The sequence below is a fragment of the Fulmarus glacialis genome, unplaced genomic scaffold, assembly GCF_000690835.1.
Source record: "Fulmarus glacialis isolate BGI_N327 unplaced genomic scaffold, ASM69083v1 scaffold22171, whole genome shotgun sequence".
NCBI classification, from domain to species: Eukaryota; Metazoa; Chordata; class Aves; order Procellariiformes; family Procellariidae; genus Fulmarus; species Fulmarus glacialis.
In genome coordinates, this window is record NW_009191174.1 from 10 (window position 1) to 19,072 (window position 19,063).

General features: G+C 45.9%; 2 protein-coding genes across 2 annotated transcripts; both read right to left on the minus strand.

Annotated features, from left to right (window-relative positions):
* Positions 1-248: 248 nt before the first annotated feature.
* Positions 249-2,692, minus strand: SRGN (serglycin). The gene is made up of 3 exons (XM_009586598.1): positions 2,602-2,692; positions 639-786; positions 249-462 (listed from the first exon to the last, which is right to left on the minus strand). Exons 1-3 carry the CDS (start codon positions 2,690-2,692, stop codon positions 249-251), a joined length of 453 nt encoding a protein of 150 aa, XP_009584893.1.
* An 11,073-nt stretch (positions 2,693-13,765) lies between these two features.
* Positions 13,766-18,511, minus strand: KIAA1279 (KIAA1279 ortholog). The gene is made up of 3 exons (XM_009586599.1): positions 18,415-18,511; positions 15,935-16,044; positions 13,766-15,200 (listed from the first exon to the last, which is right to left on the minus strand). Exons 1-3 carry the CDS (start codon positions 18,488-18,490, stop codon positions 14,322-14,324), a joined length of 1,065 nt encoding a protein of 354 aa, XP_009584894.1. The 5' UTR covers positions 18,491-18,511; the 3' UTR covers positions 13,766-14,321.
* Between the last annotated feature and the right edge of the window lie 552 nt (positions 18,512-19,063).

Here is a 19,063-nt window from a genome sequence, read left to right on the forward strand (position 1 = left end):
GGCCCCCAAAGCCTGTTTTCCCCTGATGGGGATGGCTGCCCCACCCGCAAAAAGCAAAGAGCGAGTTCAGACCGAACAAAGATTTTTTGTAGTGAGCGAAAGCAATAAAGATCTTAAGGCAAAGTTTTTATTGATTTGGAGTTGGTTTAAAACCGCTTCGTGGCCGTCGCGACGGGTCAGGCACCGGGGAAGGGGCGCGGGAGGCGAGGGAGGCCGCCGCCATCACGAGGAGGCCGACGTCTCCAGCCTTACAGGAGCAAATCCTCCTCCGTTAGCTTGTGCTTCAGCTTGCTGCTTTGCGGGCCCGTTAGGAAGACAGGCAGCTTCGCCTCGGAGAAGCCATCGCCGTCACCGAGCCCTGACCCGAAGGCTGGCTCCGCTTCCACCGCAGCGTCAGACCCGGAGCCAGACTCCTCATCTGAGAGTGGGAATATGTCACCCAGCTCCTGGTATCTCTTCATCCTGAAACGCAGAGTGGCATCTAGTTTATTCAAAATTTATTATTTTGTTTATTATCTCTTAAGTGAACACAACGAAGCCTTATGGGTGAGCCATGCTGTGACGGGACTGTTGAGACGGGAATACCAGACATTTTTCGGTGCTAGCATTAATGACGAATATGCGGCAAATGAACTTACAGGGATGGGTCTGCCATGGGAGGAAGGATCCTGTTGGCTCCGCCGGTGGGCGTGTAAAACCAGGGCCCCTTCTCTTCGATGCAGTTAGCAGACCAGGCGTCAGGTCGGCATCGCACTCTCTTGTACCTTGCCTTCTGCATTGGAGCACCTGATCGAATCAGCCGTGCGTTATTCACCGGGACCAGGACGTTATTCACCAAGACCTATTAACTTTATGAGCACCTAGTAAAGCTTAAAGGAGTGGAATAAAGTGATTTGTGTGGCCCTGATTGCTCAACTGCCAAAACCTAAATTAACCCTGAGTGTCCTTAACCCTAAGTGACATCCTTGCTATCAGAGACATCGGGTGCATCTCACACACACGGCACCGGGAAGTCCACGGGAATTAGAAATGGAAATCCCATGGGAAACCACTGCCTCGCACTGACGTCACAGCAAGGCTCATCCCCAGCTCGGGGCATGGCACGGCCACCTGCGGGCTCGGCCACCTGCAGCTCTCCCTGAAGCTGGTGGAGGTATCTCAAAATCTCCTGGGGACAAGCCACCCCAGCAGAGAGCTGGCTCCTGCGCCCTCCCTTTCTCTGTTGGCTCCAGCGAGGGTCAGAGCAGACTCCGCTTTGGCCTTGCATGCCTCGGCTCAGCCCCTGCGAGTTCAATGGGATGAGTTTTGGTGGGGAGGTCGGAAACTCAAGGCGTGCCAAGAGCCGCCTGCCACAGGAGCAGATTTGGGGGTTACGTAGGCTCTCGGAGCACGTCGCCAGAGAAGAGACGGTTCAGGCGTCTCCTAGACACGGCCCAGGGTTACGTAAACCCACCGTTTCGGTTCTGGTGGTCCCCAGGTTCCTGATCGGGGCTGTCACTGAAAAGCGGATCTTCAAAAAATACCAAAAGGATGAAATAACGATCACATAGTAAAGATAAAAACAGTGGCATTTCGTCCTTCCTCTTGGTCTCATGTAACTAATTTGTTCTGAAGCCTCCGGGCGCATTCTCCCCCTCTTGGCACTTTATCTACTTTTTCTCGGTTTTTTGGGAATATCTTTCTGTAATTACACTTCTCTATTGCCCTATATATTTCCATAATGTACTAGATTACTTTCAGCTACCTCCTACACTCTTCTGTAAGAGAAAAAAGATCTCACGGCTATAATTTCCTGCTGCTTTTACAGCGTATTCCTTTTTCGTACTTCTTTTCTTCTCTTAGCATATTATTAAGAAGGTTTTTAGTAATAACAGTGGCCACAAAACAAACAACTGCAGCTGAATAATTTGCAAAAAACAACGTACAAAAAGCAGGCCATAATCTCTCAAAGATCAGCCTCTGAGTGGTAGATACATAATGAAAGCCTATCACTATCACAGCCTTGGTTTGCGGACAAATCATACTCTACATGCTTGAAAAGCGCTTCTCCCTCACAAGAAACAAATCCACAGGGTACATGTCATCATGAATCAACATTTCCTTTTAGTTGTTTTAGTGCTGCGTGTTGCAATTTCTCTGTACCGAATAAACCGTTTAATTTCCTCATACTTACAACTAGTTTCCTTTCCTGTCCCCCCAAGAAAGTAGACCATAGTAGTTATGACATGGGAACTGTTACATACTCTGTCTGTAACTACATAACTGAATAACAGCATGTAACCAGACCACTATGAAAGGGCCAGTTAAAAGAAGATATATTGAAATATATGTATTGAAAATATACCCTCATACAGTAACTTATTTTATGAAGTCTTTTTCTCATAGGGCCTGGGAAAGGGACACAGAAATGCTCCATTAGCAGAAAGCACCTTTTCTTACCATTCCCCCTCCAGAAAACAAAATGTTAGCAAAACAGGTTTTCTGCGTAGATCTCATTACCCCTAGAAGAAAGTCAGTTTGAAAAATTCGGAGGCTGCCTACTTGGCCTACACTGCATAGCCCAGAAAGAGGATTACCGAGAGAACAACCGCCCCGTTTTACCTTCCGCTGTGTATCCCACAAAGAGGATTAAACAAATAGCCAGGAAAATCCTCCCGTTACATCTGATAAGGAGCTGCATTTTGGCCGGCATCCCCCCGCTCGCTACCAGCCTTCACCACGGCTTCACACTTCAGAAATACGACGGGGCGAGGAGATCGACTTTTAGAAAAGGTTTCCAAAACCTCAAACCCAACCCATAACCTGCGTCACCGCTTCCTGATTGACGGCAGCGAGACATGTACAGAAAAGTCCAGAGCTCTGGCCTCCCGGCCTTCATCACTCCAAAAAAAATAATCCCCACTGCCTTCGTCTCCAGTTTTGACCAAGGAGAAAAGCAAACCCGGGACCAACCAGCCCGACTGAAGGCGCGTGCTGCCGGCAGCTTGTGGTCCAGGCGTGCATCCCGCCCAGCGCCTGCCCGATGCTCAGCAGGCTCCGGGGCGTTTGCTGTTTCATCTGGAGAGAAAAAGCAACACTTTGTGTCCCCTGATTTTCAGCCAACTGCGTTTCGGCATTGGCACCGGCAGCGATTTTCCCTGCCTCAAGCCCACGTCAGTCCATGGTGAGGGTTAGGAGCTGCCTGTTTGTGGTCAGTGCAAGTTTCACCAACTGGGAAATAATCTTTTTCCACAAAAGTAAATTATCTCGAGAATCTCGTGCCTTTCTTTTTTGGAAAGCAGGATCCTAGACATTCACAGTATAAGTGAAAAAAATTATGAATTTAGAGAGTAGATCCTAGAAGTAGAAATGGTAGAAATGTGTCAGCTCCTTTCTGAAAGGGCAGAGCAGATTTGCTCGGCCCCGATGGCTGATCCGGGGCAGCCAGGTCATCACTGTGCAGTGTGAGCATCCCGGGGAGCGTGGCAAAAGGTTGGGACAGCGTGTGGCTCCCCGAGGAGCCTGTCTGGAAAGCCATGAAAGCCCTTAGATAGATAGATGCATGGAAGCTGCCTTTCAGCTAGCTCATACCTTTTGCTTGCCTTTTAGTTGGGATTAAGCCAGGCTTGAGTTCACTTAAGAATAAATTACAAACAACAAGGTTATCTAAGCGGTGGGGGTTTTTCTTAGTCATACCATTAGCTGCTGGATTAACTGGGGCACCGACGTGTGGGCCTAACGTGCTGCCAGCACCTTAAACAATGCTGCAGCTGATAGTGTAAGTTGTCTGTGGTAAATCTATTTTTACGTGGTGGAAAGTCCACGGAGGCCCCCGGTGGGGATCTGGGCTGAGCGGTGACTTTCCCCGGGGCACGGTGCTCCACCAAAACCCCACGAGTGGTGGAGGAGGCCTCTCTAGCGGCTCCCCTCTTCGGGCTGGGATTTACCACTGGACCGAGGGATTGAGCTGCACGTTCAGCATCGATGCAATTTATTATGAACCATCACATGTGGGGTTTTTTTTCCGGCACAGGAAAAATAGGAGACTCAAACCAAGCAGGCGCGGAAGGACTTGCGTGCAGTGGTTATTCCTACCAACCTCTTTTCTACTTTGTATTTTTAGCATCAACTCTTTTTTCTTTATTTTTTTAAGGTGGTACTCAGCATCAATAGGAAGCCGGGCGAACGCGTGCGGGGACCCCGCCCGCTGAAGCCTGAAGAAGCCGTTCCTGCAATAACACCTCTCATTTTCCGCCGGTCACGGGCACACGCCGACCCCTTCCACATCCCTCCAGTGTGAGCAAACATGGGGGAAAAGCATGGGGGAAAGCGCCCCTCCGCTGGCTATTTCTGCCCTTCCCACCAGCCCAGGGCTTTTCCACCCCAGAGTGCCCCATGGGATGCAGCCAGAGCGGTACCCACGAGTGGGCACGGTCACGGGGGGCCAGGGATTCTGCGGGAGCCGGGGGAGCCATGGGGGGGTCGGTGGGAGCTGCAAAACCCCCGTATCTGGAGGGAGATCTCGCAGAGCCAAGTTATCTGTCTCGTACCATCAGCCGACGGGGGAACTTGTAGTGCTGGCAGTTTTGTTATTTTCTTGCGTGTCAGCGGCACACCTCAGGAAATGAGATAGCTTTACAATTGGTAACCATGGGAAGACCGAAGCAAATTTTCCACTCTCCCGCCTCACGTACACCTGCATAATGGGGGCCAGAAACCCACGGGGAGCGTCAGCCTGTGGCCATGTCCTCCTGTCCTGCTCCCCTCCGCCGGTGCCCGCACCCTGCCACGCTTGGCAAGCAAAGAGCTTTCCACCTTCCTACGAACGTGGAAGTGGATACTGGAGATCTGGATCTGAAGCAATCTGGGATGTGCAAGTCTTAAGAGTAAAGCATGCCCTTTTGTGGAGTGTCATGGGATGCCCAAGGAACACTGTGCAATTATTTATCTCTCTGTAAGCCACTCAGTGCATAAAATGCAAATAATCAGCACACACAAAAAAAAATCTCATCTTTCTGCCACAGTTGTAGAAAGTTAATACACTTTTCCTTTTTTTAAACAGAAAACAGCATACAAACTATACTATATTGGAACACTAACCTTGAAACGTGCCATTGCGTGACTATCAGAGTTTAAGAGGGGTTTTTTAAGTAAAATATTTTAAATCACGGAGGAGAGGACAGTCACCATACCTAGGTCAGCTACCTCAAGATTTACCTCCCATAAACTGCAAGGAAGGTTCATAGGATAATATTCCTCTTGCATAGATCCATTGTGTGTATAGATTGGAAGATTAAATGCCCCAAGAGAATAAGCCTATAAAAAGAAGAATACAAATAAGGAGCAGGTATTTGAGAACGCAGCTCGCTCCTGGCGCGTTTCTTACAACTACCACACTGAAGCACTGCCATTATTTTCAAATCACATGCAGATTAAGAGCTCTGCATTTTTCTAAGGCATTAATTTGGGGAGCGAGGGGCTGGTGGAGGGAGGGGGCTGCCTCAGCACCACGCACCCAGCCCCTCGACCAGACACGGGACCAGTCCCGGGACTCTTCGTTACATGCCTGAAAAATCTGGGAGTAACCCCTAAGCTATAATAAACACTTCAAAATCTAAAATGAGGAGCTTCTCCGTAGTCGTAACTCTTGGGGCTTTTTTTTTCTCCCAATTGGCTTCAGGAGTAACAAGTAATTTAGTAACATCACTAAATGGGGATCACGCCGCAGGAGTGCTTGGTATGAGGACATCCGTCCTGCTGTCGAGGGCAGGGGACGTAGGGCAAAAAAAATTCCCAGCGGGCCCATTTCAGTAACCCGGAGGGGCATCATGGGGCTCTTTCAGCCAATTCTTTGGTGGACACCAACCCCTGCTCTAGCCCAGATAAACGCTGCCAGCGCAGCTCGGTCCGGAGGAGCGGTCCAGAGGAGCAGTCCGACGGAACCGCATCGGGTTGCTCTCTCTGCTGCTTTTCCTGGCCCGGCAGCGCAGGTTTGCTTTGCAGCCTGTATTTCCGACGAGCAGCTGGCCAGCGGGTGGGCTCCCATGGGTGCACGAGCTCCCATGGGTGCACGGGCACCCACAGTCCCAGCACTTATCAGCGAGGCACGCAGGCGAGGCGATATCCATCCAGATGGAAGGTCCCGATAAGGAAGTTTCTCATTCATAACTGCTCAGAAATCAGATAAACCTCAACTGCTGCGGGGTCACTCTGCTCTCAGGGGTCAGGTTTTCCCCTGCCCCAGCTGGCAGGAGCTTGGTCCTGGCTTGGAGGGGGAGCCAGGCTGATCCCTGCACCCCTCGAACAACCCTCCCCAGCGGAGCAGCAAAGCCGGCAGCCGGCTGCAGCCGGGGGTCCCAAAGCGCTGGGCCCTGCCTGCGGTGCTCAGCTCTGTATTTGCTCCGCTGGAAAAGTGGAAATATATATTTTATACAGGTCACTGCTCTGGGGAGCAGCCAGTACAGAAAAGGCTACATCTGTTCTGAGCTGAGCTGGAAAAGGGGGTAAAGAGAGAATGATGGCAACAGTTGAGAAAAAACAGAGGTCAGACAGTGAGTGAAGGGGAAGGGGAGAGTGTCTGAATGGCAGCTGGGTTGAACGCGAGCTGCATTTTTTTGCCTATCTTGTCCTTTGGGAAGGCAGAACAGGTTTCTTCCCCAACACTCGCTGCCGAGGTGGAACAAGATCCGTTGGACCTGGACGTCCAACAGGCCCTGAGCATGTTGATCTGTCTCAGAGAGAACCCACGAGCTGCCCTGTTAAACACCCCAAAATCACCCAGCAGCGAGCTCCCCCCCGGCAGGCAGCTCAGCTAGATTTAAGGATGTTTTCTGCCACCAGCTCATGTTTGACCAAGCAACCTTTGGGGACTGAAAAGCAAAAACATGCCCTGCCTCGAAAGAGCAAAAAGCTGGCAACCCAGGGCGGGAGGTTTGGGTCGATTTGGGGGAACTTCTAAATCCAGCCCTGAGCAAAGATGAATTCTTAACCTGGGTCAGGTCTGAGCTCAGCGCCTGGCCCCTGTGCTCGCCCGTGTACCCGGAGCATCACGGCACGCGCAGCAGGGCAGTACGTGGCATCCCTCGGCCTCTCTGCCTCTTGCCTCCAAAGGCAGTATCAGGACCTGGCCCGTGAAGATAAGATTCAGATCTTGCTAAAAATCATTAACGCTCACGTGCATCGCGTAGAAATCTGACATTCGCTGCCATCTAGATCGCACAGAAGAGCAACTCCTTGTTTTTACAACGATGAAGGTCAACAAGCACGTGGGGAGAGATCTTTGCTGGAAAGCCACAGCTGTGTTGAGATCGAACGCAGCCACTGACCGACGGGAAGCTGCCAACGGCCCTTCCCCATCAGCGATCTTGCTTCTACCAAAAACATTAACCGAGCAACTGGCCTGTCCTTCAGGAGGGAAAAAGCAGCTTTCCTTTGTGCCGGGAGGTGCGATGCTTTCTGCTTCCAAGCACCGAAGCCCGGTGCAGCAGGAGGTTTGGGTTGGAAAATTCAGGACTATAGTTTAAAAGCAACAACTTGTTAAGACATGACACAGCAGCCGAGCTCCGGTTTCTGATTAGGGAGGCAATTTCAGTAGCCGTCCTTCCTTATTTAAAACCTCATCCCAGAGCAGCACCAGCCCCGCAGTGGAAGCGCCCAGCCCTGGCTGGGAGCAGGACCTGCACAGCGGAGCGAGGGGGAAGGGGATCCCCTTCACGCAGCTGCTCGTTGCGAAAACACCCCTAAAAACACAAAGAATTAACTAGGGAGAGAAGGACCGTGGGACAAAGATGTTTTAAAAGCAAAGCCTGGTGCCCTGTTCCTCCGCCATTTCTCCGGGAGTGTCTTTTCATTGCAAACCAGTTGGCATTGCCGCATACGTAACTGGTTTGAGCTCGGTTACCTGGGTATTAGACACAGTGATTTTTCCATAAGACAGTTTCTCCAGCTCAGGAGACAACCTCACACGAGTGAGCTGCTCAGCTGCTTTTAGATGCTTTTTATCACCCTGGGCTCTTCCCCCATACATCCACCCCGAGCAGCTCACCTTACTCCGCTCCCTTCTAAGCACAAGCACCACCAGTGCTACGTAAAAACTTCACACCGAGCGCGGGGAGAAGGGGCATCAGTAAATTTGGGAAGATGAAAAGGAATGGGAAGCATGGACGGACACTCCTGTGGAAATCTCCCCATGAACCAGATCCACTGCTCCCATCCCGTGTGTAAACCAGATTTTCAGGCCCCAATTAGCCAACCTTTACCTACGGTCGTAGTTTTGTGACCTTCACCGAGTTGTTGGGGAAAGAGGTGAAATTAAATTTAGAGTAGAAGAAAACAGTTTTGTGTTTTCTATCAACCAAAGGAGCTGGGCATATTTTAGCTACTTTTAAGCCTGTTTGTTTTAATAGAAATATCCTTTTTTTTTTTTTTAAATGTGACACGTGGAAGAGAAAAACGAGGAAAGGCGTGAGAAGCAGGCCTGCCGCGGGAGCCTCTCCCCAGCGGGACTGGCACACCCCAGCCCACCGATCTGCTCCGTGCTCTCGGGGTGGACGCTGCTGCAGCAGAGCGCGGCACGCTGCTAACGGCCCTCCCTCGCGTTGGGAAACGGCCCATGGTGCCGAACGAAGCTGCTCTGCCCTTGGCAGCACAGAGGATTTCAAGATGAGCACATCCCTTTAGAAAACACAATTTGCATTAATTAGGAAAAAAAGCATTTTTTAACTTTTCCTACTTCAAAGCGACAGGCTTTATAATAGCTCTATTTTTTCATCTCTTCTACCACGGAAGAGGACTTAGACAGGGGTCAGCCAGGAGGGAAAGCCGAAGCCTGGGGCAGGATTCGTCTTATCTACCGTTTCCAGCAAAGAGCGCAGCGGGGAGGCCAGGACGGGCCAACCAGGGAGGTGAGACGCACGAGACCCTTGCTCTTGCAATACCTTCTGCCTTTATGGTGTAGAGAGCAAAGTATGTCTTTCCACGAGCCCTATGTAACACCAGCAACTCGGTGCCATTAGAAAACACTAAGGCAAAGCACATGGAGAAGTTAAAAGAAAAAGGATTTGAGAGTCATTTGCCAAAAGTTCCAGATGTGAACAGGCAGGATGGATAGCAGTGTGTGACACTCATCAGGGCTACGTGTCCGCGCACAAACCATCGGTAACTATTTGGTGTTCAGAGTAAACTTTGCTGGCAGGAGGTTATGTTGTTCTTTGTTGCCCCCTCCTCTCCTGCAGCCTGCAGACCACGTGCTGGCAATCGCATCCAGCATCACCGTTTTCGTCTCCTTGTCTGTACTAGACGTCGCTTCTAGGGTGTCACTACCTCTGTTACTTAAAAAGCCCTGGCTTTCTGGCGGAAGGAGGCTCTGGGCCCACCTGATTGCATCCTCTCGTGGGCTGCTGTGAAACTTCTCTGGTGAGAAGTTTCTTTGCTGAACCCACTGGCTACCCAGAGATGGGCGCCAGGAGAACAGGAGGAATTTCATGGCCAGCACTGAGTGGTTTGGGACCCCACCTGGGAACCGCTTGCTCTTGCTCCCCTCCAGACAGTTAGTGTACAGGAAATCATCTTGTTAATTCCCTTTTTCCCCCCCCACGCATTTCACCCGTGGATCTCAGAGTAGCTGACACAAGGACTTGTACTCCTCTTATGGCGTTCAGTGACTAACACCAGCTCACTCCATCACATGCCCATCGTGATCTTTCACTCAATCGCTTACGCAATTCCTCTCTGTTTCAGCAGAAAATTGCATTAAAACCCTCGAACAGTGAAATCCTTGCATCCTTGTCTGATGCCAACTAGTAATTGTCGCTGTAAAAGAGACTGAGCTTGTAAAAAGACTTTAAGTATTTTGCGCATACCAAATGCCAAAAACTCAAGCACTAAACATTTAAAACGTTGCTAAAAACACCTGAATTATTAACGTCTTTGGTGTTAAGGCACCACATTGTTATCAGTCACTTCTCTCTAAACAAACGCGCGATACCACAGACACTTTCCGTTCTGAAGGCAAGTAACATGTTTGCAAAACGTGCTGGTTTTAGTATCCCAACAGTCTCTCTGGCACATCGTCCAGCTCTTCAGCTGTAAAGACACAACTGTACAATGGTTTTGGAAAAAAAGCAGCCAGGCAAATAGTCCTCATCAGGAAACCACTGACTGTTTGTACGCCTACCCGTGACAAGGAAGAGCTAGAAACCACCAGCCAAACTGCAAAACTAAAAAGTACTAGCAGGCACTTTGGACAGAGTTCCTGGGAAGTACATAAAAGCAGTTTTCAAACCAAATTTAAAATCTGCATTAGTCATTTGTGACAAGTTCTAAAGTAGCCAGAGTTGTTGCAATTGAAGAGGAAAGAAAGTTGACAAACGCTTCTCACCACAAATTTACGCACTTGATTTTAACATAACAGTCTTTAGTTCTGTAACTTCAAGACTACCGAAGGGTTGGCCTTGTGAGCTGCCAGTCTACGTCCTCCTTTGCAGGACTATTTCTGGGCATTTTGTAATGAAAAGTTCCACAGCAAACATCTAGGTAACGCTGACTAGCTCAGTCTTTTAAAAGCAACACACGAGTAAAGCTCATCTTTGCTCTTTCAGTGCTGAGTGAAAGGAAAACACCCAACAAAACTGAAATGCGTAAAGCCATACGTTAACATGATCAGCCCATGGTCTGATGAGAAGCTTAATCAGGCTCCTGCAATATTTCCGGACGTGGAAGCGCAGCAGCAATCACACCCAGCGCGAGCGCTGCACTGATACATTGAGGCATCTCCATTTTGCAGACGGAAACCATCCGCCTCGCCAGGACCATGCGAGCCTGCGCGGGGGCAGGACCAGAACTCCCAAGAGAGGAGCTTTCGGGCAGGCAAATAGAGCGAACCCAGCCCGGGGACCTTTTCCTTTTTGCCACACCGAGGCAGCAAGTGCCACTGGCTGCTCCCCTTGCAACACGGGGGACCCGCTTTCCTGCTGCGAAGGGGAAGTGAGGGCTCCCTTCTGCTCGCTTCCCCTGGTATTTCAGCTGGCTTGAGGGGAGAACGGCAAAGGACATGGCTGCCACCTCCTGCCGCTCTCCTCCGGTCCGGTCCTCTCAAGGGAAAAAAAGAGCTTCCTTTGATGGGCTTGGAGGGAGAGACAGAGAACAAGGCACTGGTTTCTTTCTCTCCTGAAATATTTAAGAACAGCACAACCTTCCCAATAGACCCGTTTTATAACCCACACCATGTCTCTAGCCAGCATGAGAATTAAGAGCATTTCAATTAAAAGAAAACTGTGTTTTTAATCAAACCAAATTACTTCTCATGAGCATTATGCACTATTTGAAGAAGTACGCTGAGGTTATAGCCTCTGAGTTCAGGAGATCTCACACTCGATACAAATTCCGAAAAACATGGGCTTCTTGTAAACCTCGCTGCTTTACGCTGGCTAAGGAGATAAAACTAGTAGAACAACAGAAAGGAGGTTTCAGTTGTAAGATTTTTTTTGTGTACAAAAAGGAATAGAAATTCAGGTTAAATGGAGTTCACAGGGACCTAATCTTTAATTAATCTTTGAAATAAATGCCTGACCTCACACATACTTTACAGTTAAAACTCCACATTCCTGAAGAGAGCTTTGCTGCCTAATCCAACAAGCTCCCCCCTCCTTTTTTTTAACTAAAAACTCAATCTTACTCTCAAATCATTGAACAAAGAGGAATTATTCAAAATGTTTCCTTAAAAAGAGTGCCTTAGAAGAACCACAATGTAGTGTGTTGTGCTGAGCGTCTGGCACAATATAGTCTCCAGTAATAAAATATTCTTAGCTGGTGGCAGTCTTGAACGTTTAGTATAGGAGATGCAGACTTGGCGTCATTGGTTTCTGTAACTCTGTATGCATTTATATGAAATGTATTTACACTGTACTGCACAGTTTTTAAGAAGAGCTGCAAAGCTGAAGCGTTCTGGGATATCTTCAGAGGGGAGAGGTCTCCAAACCACAGCCCCAACCACACAGCTGTGTTGAAAAAGCTCTGATCCCTCTTATTTCCAGGCCTTCTTAAGTACGGACCCGCTCCTACCTGCCTGCCGAGCTCTCACTAGGATTTCGGTGAATTCAGGGTGTTCCTTCGCCCACCACTGCTGTTAAAAGGGACACGTAGCCCCACGCTTCATTCGGCTTTGCCCACCCTGCAGGTAACTTTTAACGCTCGCTTCAGACCAGTATTTGAAGGATACGACAGGATTATTCTATTTGAAAAGAAGAAAGTAATTTTGTATGCTGGTTTAGCCCACAATCTATCCTTCCCTAAATTACAGGTAAACTAAGTTTGATGAGCCAATCCTGGCTTTAAAAAATTTGCTCAAGGGCCCTCATAGGTGGAATAATGAAGCATATGGGAGGGGGCGGGGGGGGGGATCATGTATCACCACCTTCTACTCAAATATGAAGCTAAAAGTTAGTAGAAAAAAATTAACTTTCAAATTATGATAAAATGGTAGAAGTGCACGCTAGCTTTAATTGAAATCTTACACAAAACCAACGCACAGTACAGCCCGCTGAGAACGGTTTCACTGAGAAACTACGGGCTGCCCTACCTTCAGGCCACAGGAAAAACTGCATAAAAGATCTGACAGCAAAAAAAACCTCCCAAAGACCGACTAGACAATTATTTAGTAAAACAGAAACGACGCACACACACACGTGCACACACTCTCTCCCTTATTCTATATGCATGCAGGTAGCTGGTCTAGTTTTGAGTTTTGCTGCCTCTCATTTCCAGGACCCATTTGTTGGCCTATTTGTTTGTGGTTAGAAGTCTTCTGCAGAGAATTCTGCAAGCTAGAGATTTTTACCACACATTTAAGATGTACACGCTTTCTTGCTTGCGCATGCTTTCCCCTCACCCTCTCCAAGCTAACGTCATTTTTTCCCCCTCGTTTTCCGGAATAATCCAGTAGTTTGACTATTCTCCTTCAACGCCCTCTATTGCTGTAAACATCTTCCCATGAACTTGACGGCGATAAGAATGTTGGTGCACAGAGTGGCACACTACTGCGCACCCCATCACCCTGTCACTTCACTTTCCCCTGGCCTCTCTGACCCTTATCTCTTAATATACGGTTGGACAATGTGCTCAGCCTACGTTTTATCTGAAACAGGTCCTGGTTCATAATCCTTCTATGGACACCAGAAATACAAAGACAACCTCTGTGTACGTTTTGGGTCAGAAATGCAGCCTGGTCTTCCATAAAGAGTAAATAGGTGGCTATATTAGAACAAAGCAAAGGTAACAGGTTGTGTAAGACCAGGAACGTTGCTGGATCAGCAGGTCCTTAATGACAACCAGGACAGCTTTAACAGAGAAGTCAGCCGTCCACGGCACACAGGCAGATTTTGAATAGCGCCTCGGCAGCGCTGGGATCTGCAGCAACTTCAGAGAGGTCCCTACTTGCAGCTCCTGCTAAGGCAGCACCTGGGCTCCCTGACCAACACGAGGCAAGAAGCCGTCCAGGGCATCCCAGGCCACTAAGCTGTATTCGGCAACTGTTTGGAGCACTAGAGCACAGCACCTCTACCCTGTGAATTCTCCACAGTGTACTAAGAGTGGCGTATCTCCTCCCACCACAAGCAAGAAAGTTTGCTGCTTTCTTGCTCTTAGTTCTGGCACTTCAATTGCTAACATGTTTTTACTGAAGACACTCACGTGGAAACACTTTCACAACTATTTATTTTGGCCAAAGTTGTAACGTATATCATATCTTAGTAAGACACAAGGAAACAGAATTCTAAGGACTCTGAAAAAAAACATTTAGCCAAGCTAGTCCATTTATTGAGCCTCTATTAACTAGGTTTTGATTAACAGGGGAACAAAGAAAACACCGAGCAACATACAAAATAAATATTGAAAATAAAGTTCCCTTCATACGGATAGTTTTCTGGGGACAAAGGTTAGAAGAGATAAAATATATTCTAGTTGGAAGAACGTGCCTCAGGTTTCTTAGAAAAATTTTCCTAGAGAAACAGATTCTCTTAAAAGAAACAATTTTCATACAGCACTACATTTAGAAACTGAACCATACGCCGAAGGAAAAAAACTGTAAGGGAGAAAAGGTTTATATTTACATACAGGACAAACAATACAAAGCATTAGCTGGACATTCACTTTAAAGTTTATACCATTAGTGTGGGTGAGCTACTGAACTGGAGAGCTCCGAGTTTCTCACAAAGTTATACTACTGCAGGCTCTAGGTGGACTGCCGAACTGTAGACACCTTAGTTCTATCAATCAGTACAGAAGCTGACAGCACTGGTTTTGACAGATATCATTTTAATAGTGCACATTTCCTTCAAGGCAAGTAGTTATATGAACGGACAGAGTTTTGCTCTTAGCCTCTCCATTCTTGTTGGAAGAAGACCCACCATCTCCTTACTGAGTTCTAGTTCAGTTTCGACAGCGCGGACAGCAGCTGGGTACTTCTCACAATAGTCTACCAGAAATGTGTAATATTCCAATGATGTCTGCATATTTTCCAGCTGCTTTTTGCTATCCGAAGTAATAAGCTTACCATATAGTCGTGCAATATGAAATTTAGCCACCATTGCAGGGCGAAGAACATCTTCCTCGAGCTCTTCAGGAAACACCTTATCTGGGTTCCTCAAAGAATCTAAGAAGAGTTCATAATATTTGATCGCTAACTGAGCCAGAGAATTAATTTTTTTAATTGTGTGGGAGTCTAGCTCCTCTAACCTGTTACCAATAGCTACCTTTAAATCCATCATCTCATAAAAGGTGTCAGCTAGTTCAAACTGAAGCTGCCTACTGATCAACAGATAGTACTGTGGATTCAAGTCTGCATATATAGGCTCCAGCATGTCTATTCTACGCTTGTGCATTTTGCAACGTCTCTCATAGTCTTCTTCAAAGAAAGCAAGTACCTTAAACAAAGCACTGTGATCCTGAACAATTTCAATATGGTCAGTGACATAACCATCAACCTGAAAGAACTCTTTTGCTTCCTGAACATAGTTCTGACCAACTAGGAAGATTTCTCTGGCTTCTTGAAAATCTAAAGGATATACGCTGCTCACTTTCTCTTCCATGGCTAAGACAGAGTCACATATATCACTCGTCCCAAAAAGGACAGCTTTTTTCCTGCCCTTCTCTTTTTCATCCTCCTCTTTTTTCCTTTGGGCTTTAAGTTCCAATTGCCTGTCCGGATCCAGTTCTCCTATGTTATCCTGAAATGACAAAGCATACTAATTAAAAATGCATGTGGCTTATGAAGAGTGACTTATACTGAATCATTTTATTTATGATTACCTTTGAAATACAAACTCCTAAGCAACAAGACAGAAGAGAAGACACATTGGCATTTTAGGCCCTATATTCACAAAATATCATGTAAATTACAGTCTCGATTCTGTAAAAACATAAGACTAAGACAATTTAGTCTCCCTACCCCGTGTGACAATATAGCCAAAACAAAATGTAAAGCCTAAAGGCCCTGCTTCTGCAAAGCATTTCAGCAAATGCTGAGTTTTAAACATTCGAATGAATGATTAAATGAATGAAATGAACGCTCGAATGAATCCAAGGCTTGAATGAATGAGAACACCAGCACACAAAACTGTTGCATATTAAGAAGATGTTCTTACTAGCAATTAAATAAGGAGTAATCTGCCAAATCAAGCCGCAAGAAAATGCAGCAGAGAGGAGAGAAATTTGTGAAGTTGCTGAACAAGCAGTGCACTGATCACACTACAGAGCTGATCGCCTATCCGTGCTCATTTCTAAGTGCTGCATTAAAGTCAAAGCATACTATGAAACACCTGCTACATTGCAAGCATCTACTGTATTATTCATTGGGCAATTGTTTATCATTTGCTACCAACTATGAATTGATTCCTGTTACAAACATCAAAAGAGACTTTGTTTTTAAACAATGACAGCTACAGAACAGATTTTCTGTTACCTCAAGTAATTTCCGAGCGCTTTGCAGGAGATTCAGGCAATACTTAATCCAGCATCTTGCAATTTCAGCTTTTCTCTGTCGAAGGTCCTGTTGGTCTTGCTCCGTTTCATCTATTGAACGGACATAAACACATAAAAACCTTAAGAGAAGTCAAGCACTCCAGCAAGAACCTCAAATATTACATGCAAAGAATTCGTTACTTGTATTTAATTATCTTTTCCTCGTTTTTAGACAGAAACATGTTCTCTGTGTCAGTTTATATAATAATTCTGGAAACTGTCATTCTGGTAGAAAACCATATAGATTAACATGGATTTGTCATGCATGAATTCTTACAAAAAAATAGGTCATAACGTATGCTTAAAAAGTCCTTTGATCTTGGAGGTGTTTTACTGGAAAAGATTTTCATGTCTCTTTGTAACAAGAGAAAGAAATCAGGACAATTTGTTTTCTGAGATTCAGCTGCCTGCCCTTGTTTCTGAGGGTGATTAGGGCATTTCTACTGCAATGGGCCCCAGACTTGCTACCAAAAAAGGGAACAAAAGTATGGGAAACTGCCCTTGGTTAATCCACCTGGTACCAACGTAAGATTTATTAGCTCTACAGCTTCCGTATTTTTCTCTCCACAGTCTCCCCACTGTTACAAGTAGCAGCACTGCTGACGTCTCAAGATAACGTTTTCAGAAACCGAATGGATTTCAGAGAACTCACTTCCCTGCCTCCAGGCAGAAGGCAGCGAGTTAGCTGAACAATGAGGGGATGCTAGCATTCCTGTTCACCAAATAAAAAGCCAACTTCAGACCCAGATCCACTGTGTACATTATCTTCCATTAGAGCCAATCAAGTTGTTCTTATTAAGGAAATAAGAACTGTTCCTAATCTAAGAAAAGGCACCTTTACTAAATATTTCTGTGTTTGTTTATATTTCAATGAACATGAGAAAATGAATGTGCTTGAGAGTGGCCAATGCTGATTGTGCATTAGTCTTTCTGTAAGTTAGAACTTTCTGTATAATGATCTTCAAGTCCACAGCCCAGCTCTCTATACCGTGAAAAGGAAGGGAAAATAGGATAAACGTTTACTCCACTGAAACAAACACAAATATCACTACTCCCATTTGGTGTAGGAGGAAGTCAAGATAGAAGTAGTTAGTTGAGTTGACCAAAAAAATCACACAAGAATTCTATAAAGTACAATCAAAAACAGGACTCTCATCTACCACTTCCAGTCTTGCACCTGAATTTGAAACCATAACTGACTGTATGTTTCTACATACCTACCGAAAACATAACCTCGCTTTTTGGCTTAAGTATCGTATTAATGAACTCTGACAACCGTGCGGTCAGGTAGCTATGGAAGCCCATAAACACTGATTCAGACCTACTGAATATTTTGTCATATACTGTTTTCAAAGAGCCTAACAGATTAGCATGACCTGACTCTTGACAAATAGTAAGAAAGGCAACTGCATAGAGTTCTATGGTTTTTGAGCTAAGAGAAATACTAAAAGCAATTAAATTAATGTACTATCACTGAACTTCAATTAAATAAAACTCAGTTGTGTCTATTCAGGTTATATTTTAACCTGAAATAACAACATCAGTGGATTAAAGAGCTTGTGTTCTAAACAGCTCAACCCATTAAAAGTTAACCAATATATTCACTGTTCAAAGTCAGAGTTAAGAACTCACACAGAGGCTACCCTGAGTACTTGCTCACTCTCTATGAGTTAAAGCTCTATTGATTTGAAGCTTTCAGTTGCCCAAGACAGAGAATGTGAAAGGCTGTGCTGTAGATAAGCAAGGACTAAGCCTAAAACAGAGGATTTATGTTGAGTACTGACACTACCATGTAACCACAGGTCCTTAAAATTGTGGTCAGTTCTCCAAATGTTTCTTTTATTGATCTTTGCACTGAACCACAGAGTCGTTCCTTTGTATCAATATCCAAAACAAGGAGGGGAGCTACAACTCCAAAAATAGCCGTTAATGAAGCTGCAGCATCCAGCAACAAAAGACAATACAAGTAACTGCTGGATTTGGGGTTTTTAAGAGCTGCAGTTTCCCTCCTTCTTTTAAAACTATTCCCAGGAAGCATCTGGTTTGGTTCATTAAATCATTGCCCTCTGATCACAGAGAAACAAAGGAGCATTTTAAGCACATGTACAAGGACAAATGGGTGAACAAGACATTGCCACTACTGAAACTGGTTATTGGTTTAAATTTCACTTTTATACTGGTATGCTTTCTGAAACACCAGCAAGAAGCACTTGTGGTTTTCCTCACAGGGTTTACTCATAGCCAATATTAAGCTGTAGAAGCAGCTCTTCAGAAACATTCCACTTTATTATTAATTAAAAGGATTTTAGAAAATTAACACTGGGATAAGTTTTGTACATACTGCTAGACTGCACTTCTAACATTATGTATCAATGATGCTTAATTCACAATATTTTATTCAAAGCTTTTATAAGAACTTACTGTCTTCAGCAGATGGCACCTGTCCAGCTTGGCTAAAAATGACACTGGCCGCTGCCAAGCAGTGTCGGGACTCCATAAAGCATTGCTGAGAGAAACAGAAATGGCAGTGTTTATCACTGGTATAAGCAGCCCAAGCACTGCTCTCAGCTTGGCTAAACCCCTCGCCTCAGATAGTACAGATACATGAACACAGGGGAAATAATAGAACTGACAGCCTCTGGAGCATATTCCCCTGGACACTGGAAGAAAAGACAATTTTTTCCACGTCTGCTACTGACTACAGTATTTTCTAAACAACCATTTTCTCTCTACCACAGCCACAATAGCAAGCCTTGCTTTTAATATTAGATACATACCTTATGAACATTTTCACTCTTCTGATCTATGCTACTACCACTTCCTTGCGGTAAAGGAAGTGATGTCTTGTGGTAAAGACTGTATCACAGGGTGTTAGTTGGAATGAGCTGGACACACAAGTCAACATTATGAGTCAGATTTAGATTCCCTTACTCATATTTGGCAATGCATTGTTTAATGACTAGTGCTATCAATGCATCAAGAAGACTTGGAAATTATAAGATACTATTGAAATTAGCATTAGCTGTCTTAGGTATGGCAGAAGTTATACCTAAGGCTCTGCAGAGGGACC

What these genes read in the sequence shown, in the direction of transcription:
- KIAA1279 (XM_009586599.1), bottom strand. Translation starts at nt 18,490, where the DNA reads ATGGAGTCCCGACACTGCTTGGCAGCGGCCAGTGTCATTTTTAGCCAA. An exon ending in GGTGCCATCTGCTGAAGACA is followed by an intron (nt 16,045 to 18,414) that starts GTAAGTTCTTAT and finishes TCCGTTCAATAG; the next exon opens with ATGAAACGGAGCAAGACCAA. An exon ending in GCGCTCGGAAATTACTTGAG is followed by an intron (nt 15,201 to 15,934) that starts GTAACAGAAAAT and finishes TTGTCATTTCAG; the next exon opens with GATAACATAGGAGAACTGGA.
- SRGN (XM_009586598.1), bottom strand. Translation starts at nt 2,692, where the DNA reads ATGCCGGCCAAAATGCAGCTCCTTATCAGATGTAACGGGAGGATTTTC. An exon ending in TGTGGGATACACAGCGGAAG is followed by an intron (nt 787 to 2,601) that starts GTAAAACGGGGC and finishes TGATTCGATCAG; the next exon opens with GTGCTCCAATGCAGAAGGCA. An exon ending in CCCATGGCAGACCCATCCCT is followed by an intron (nt 463 to 638) that starts GTAAGTTCATTT and finishes TCTGCGTTTCAG; the next exon opens with GATGAAGAGATACCAGGAGC.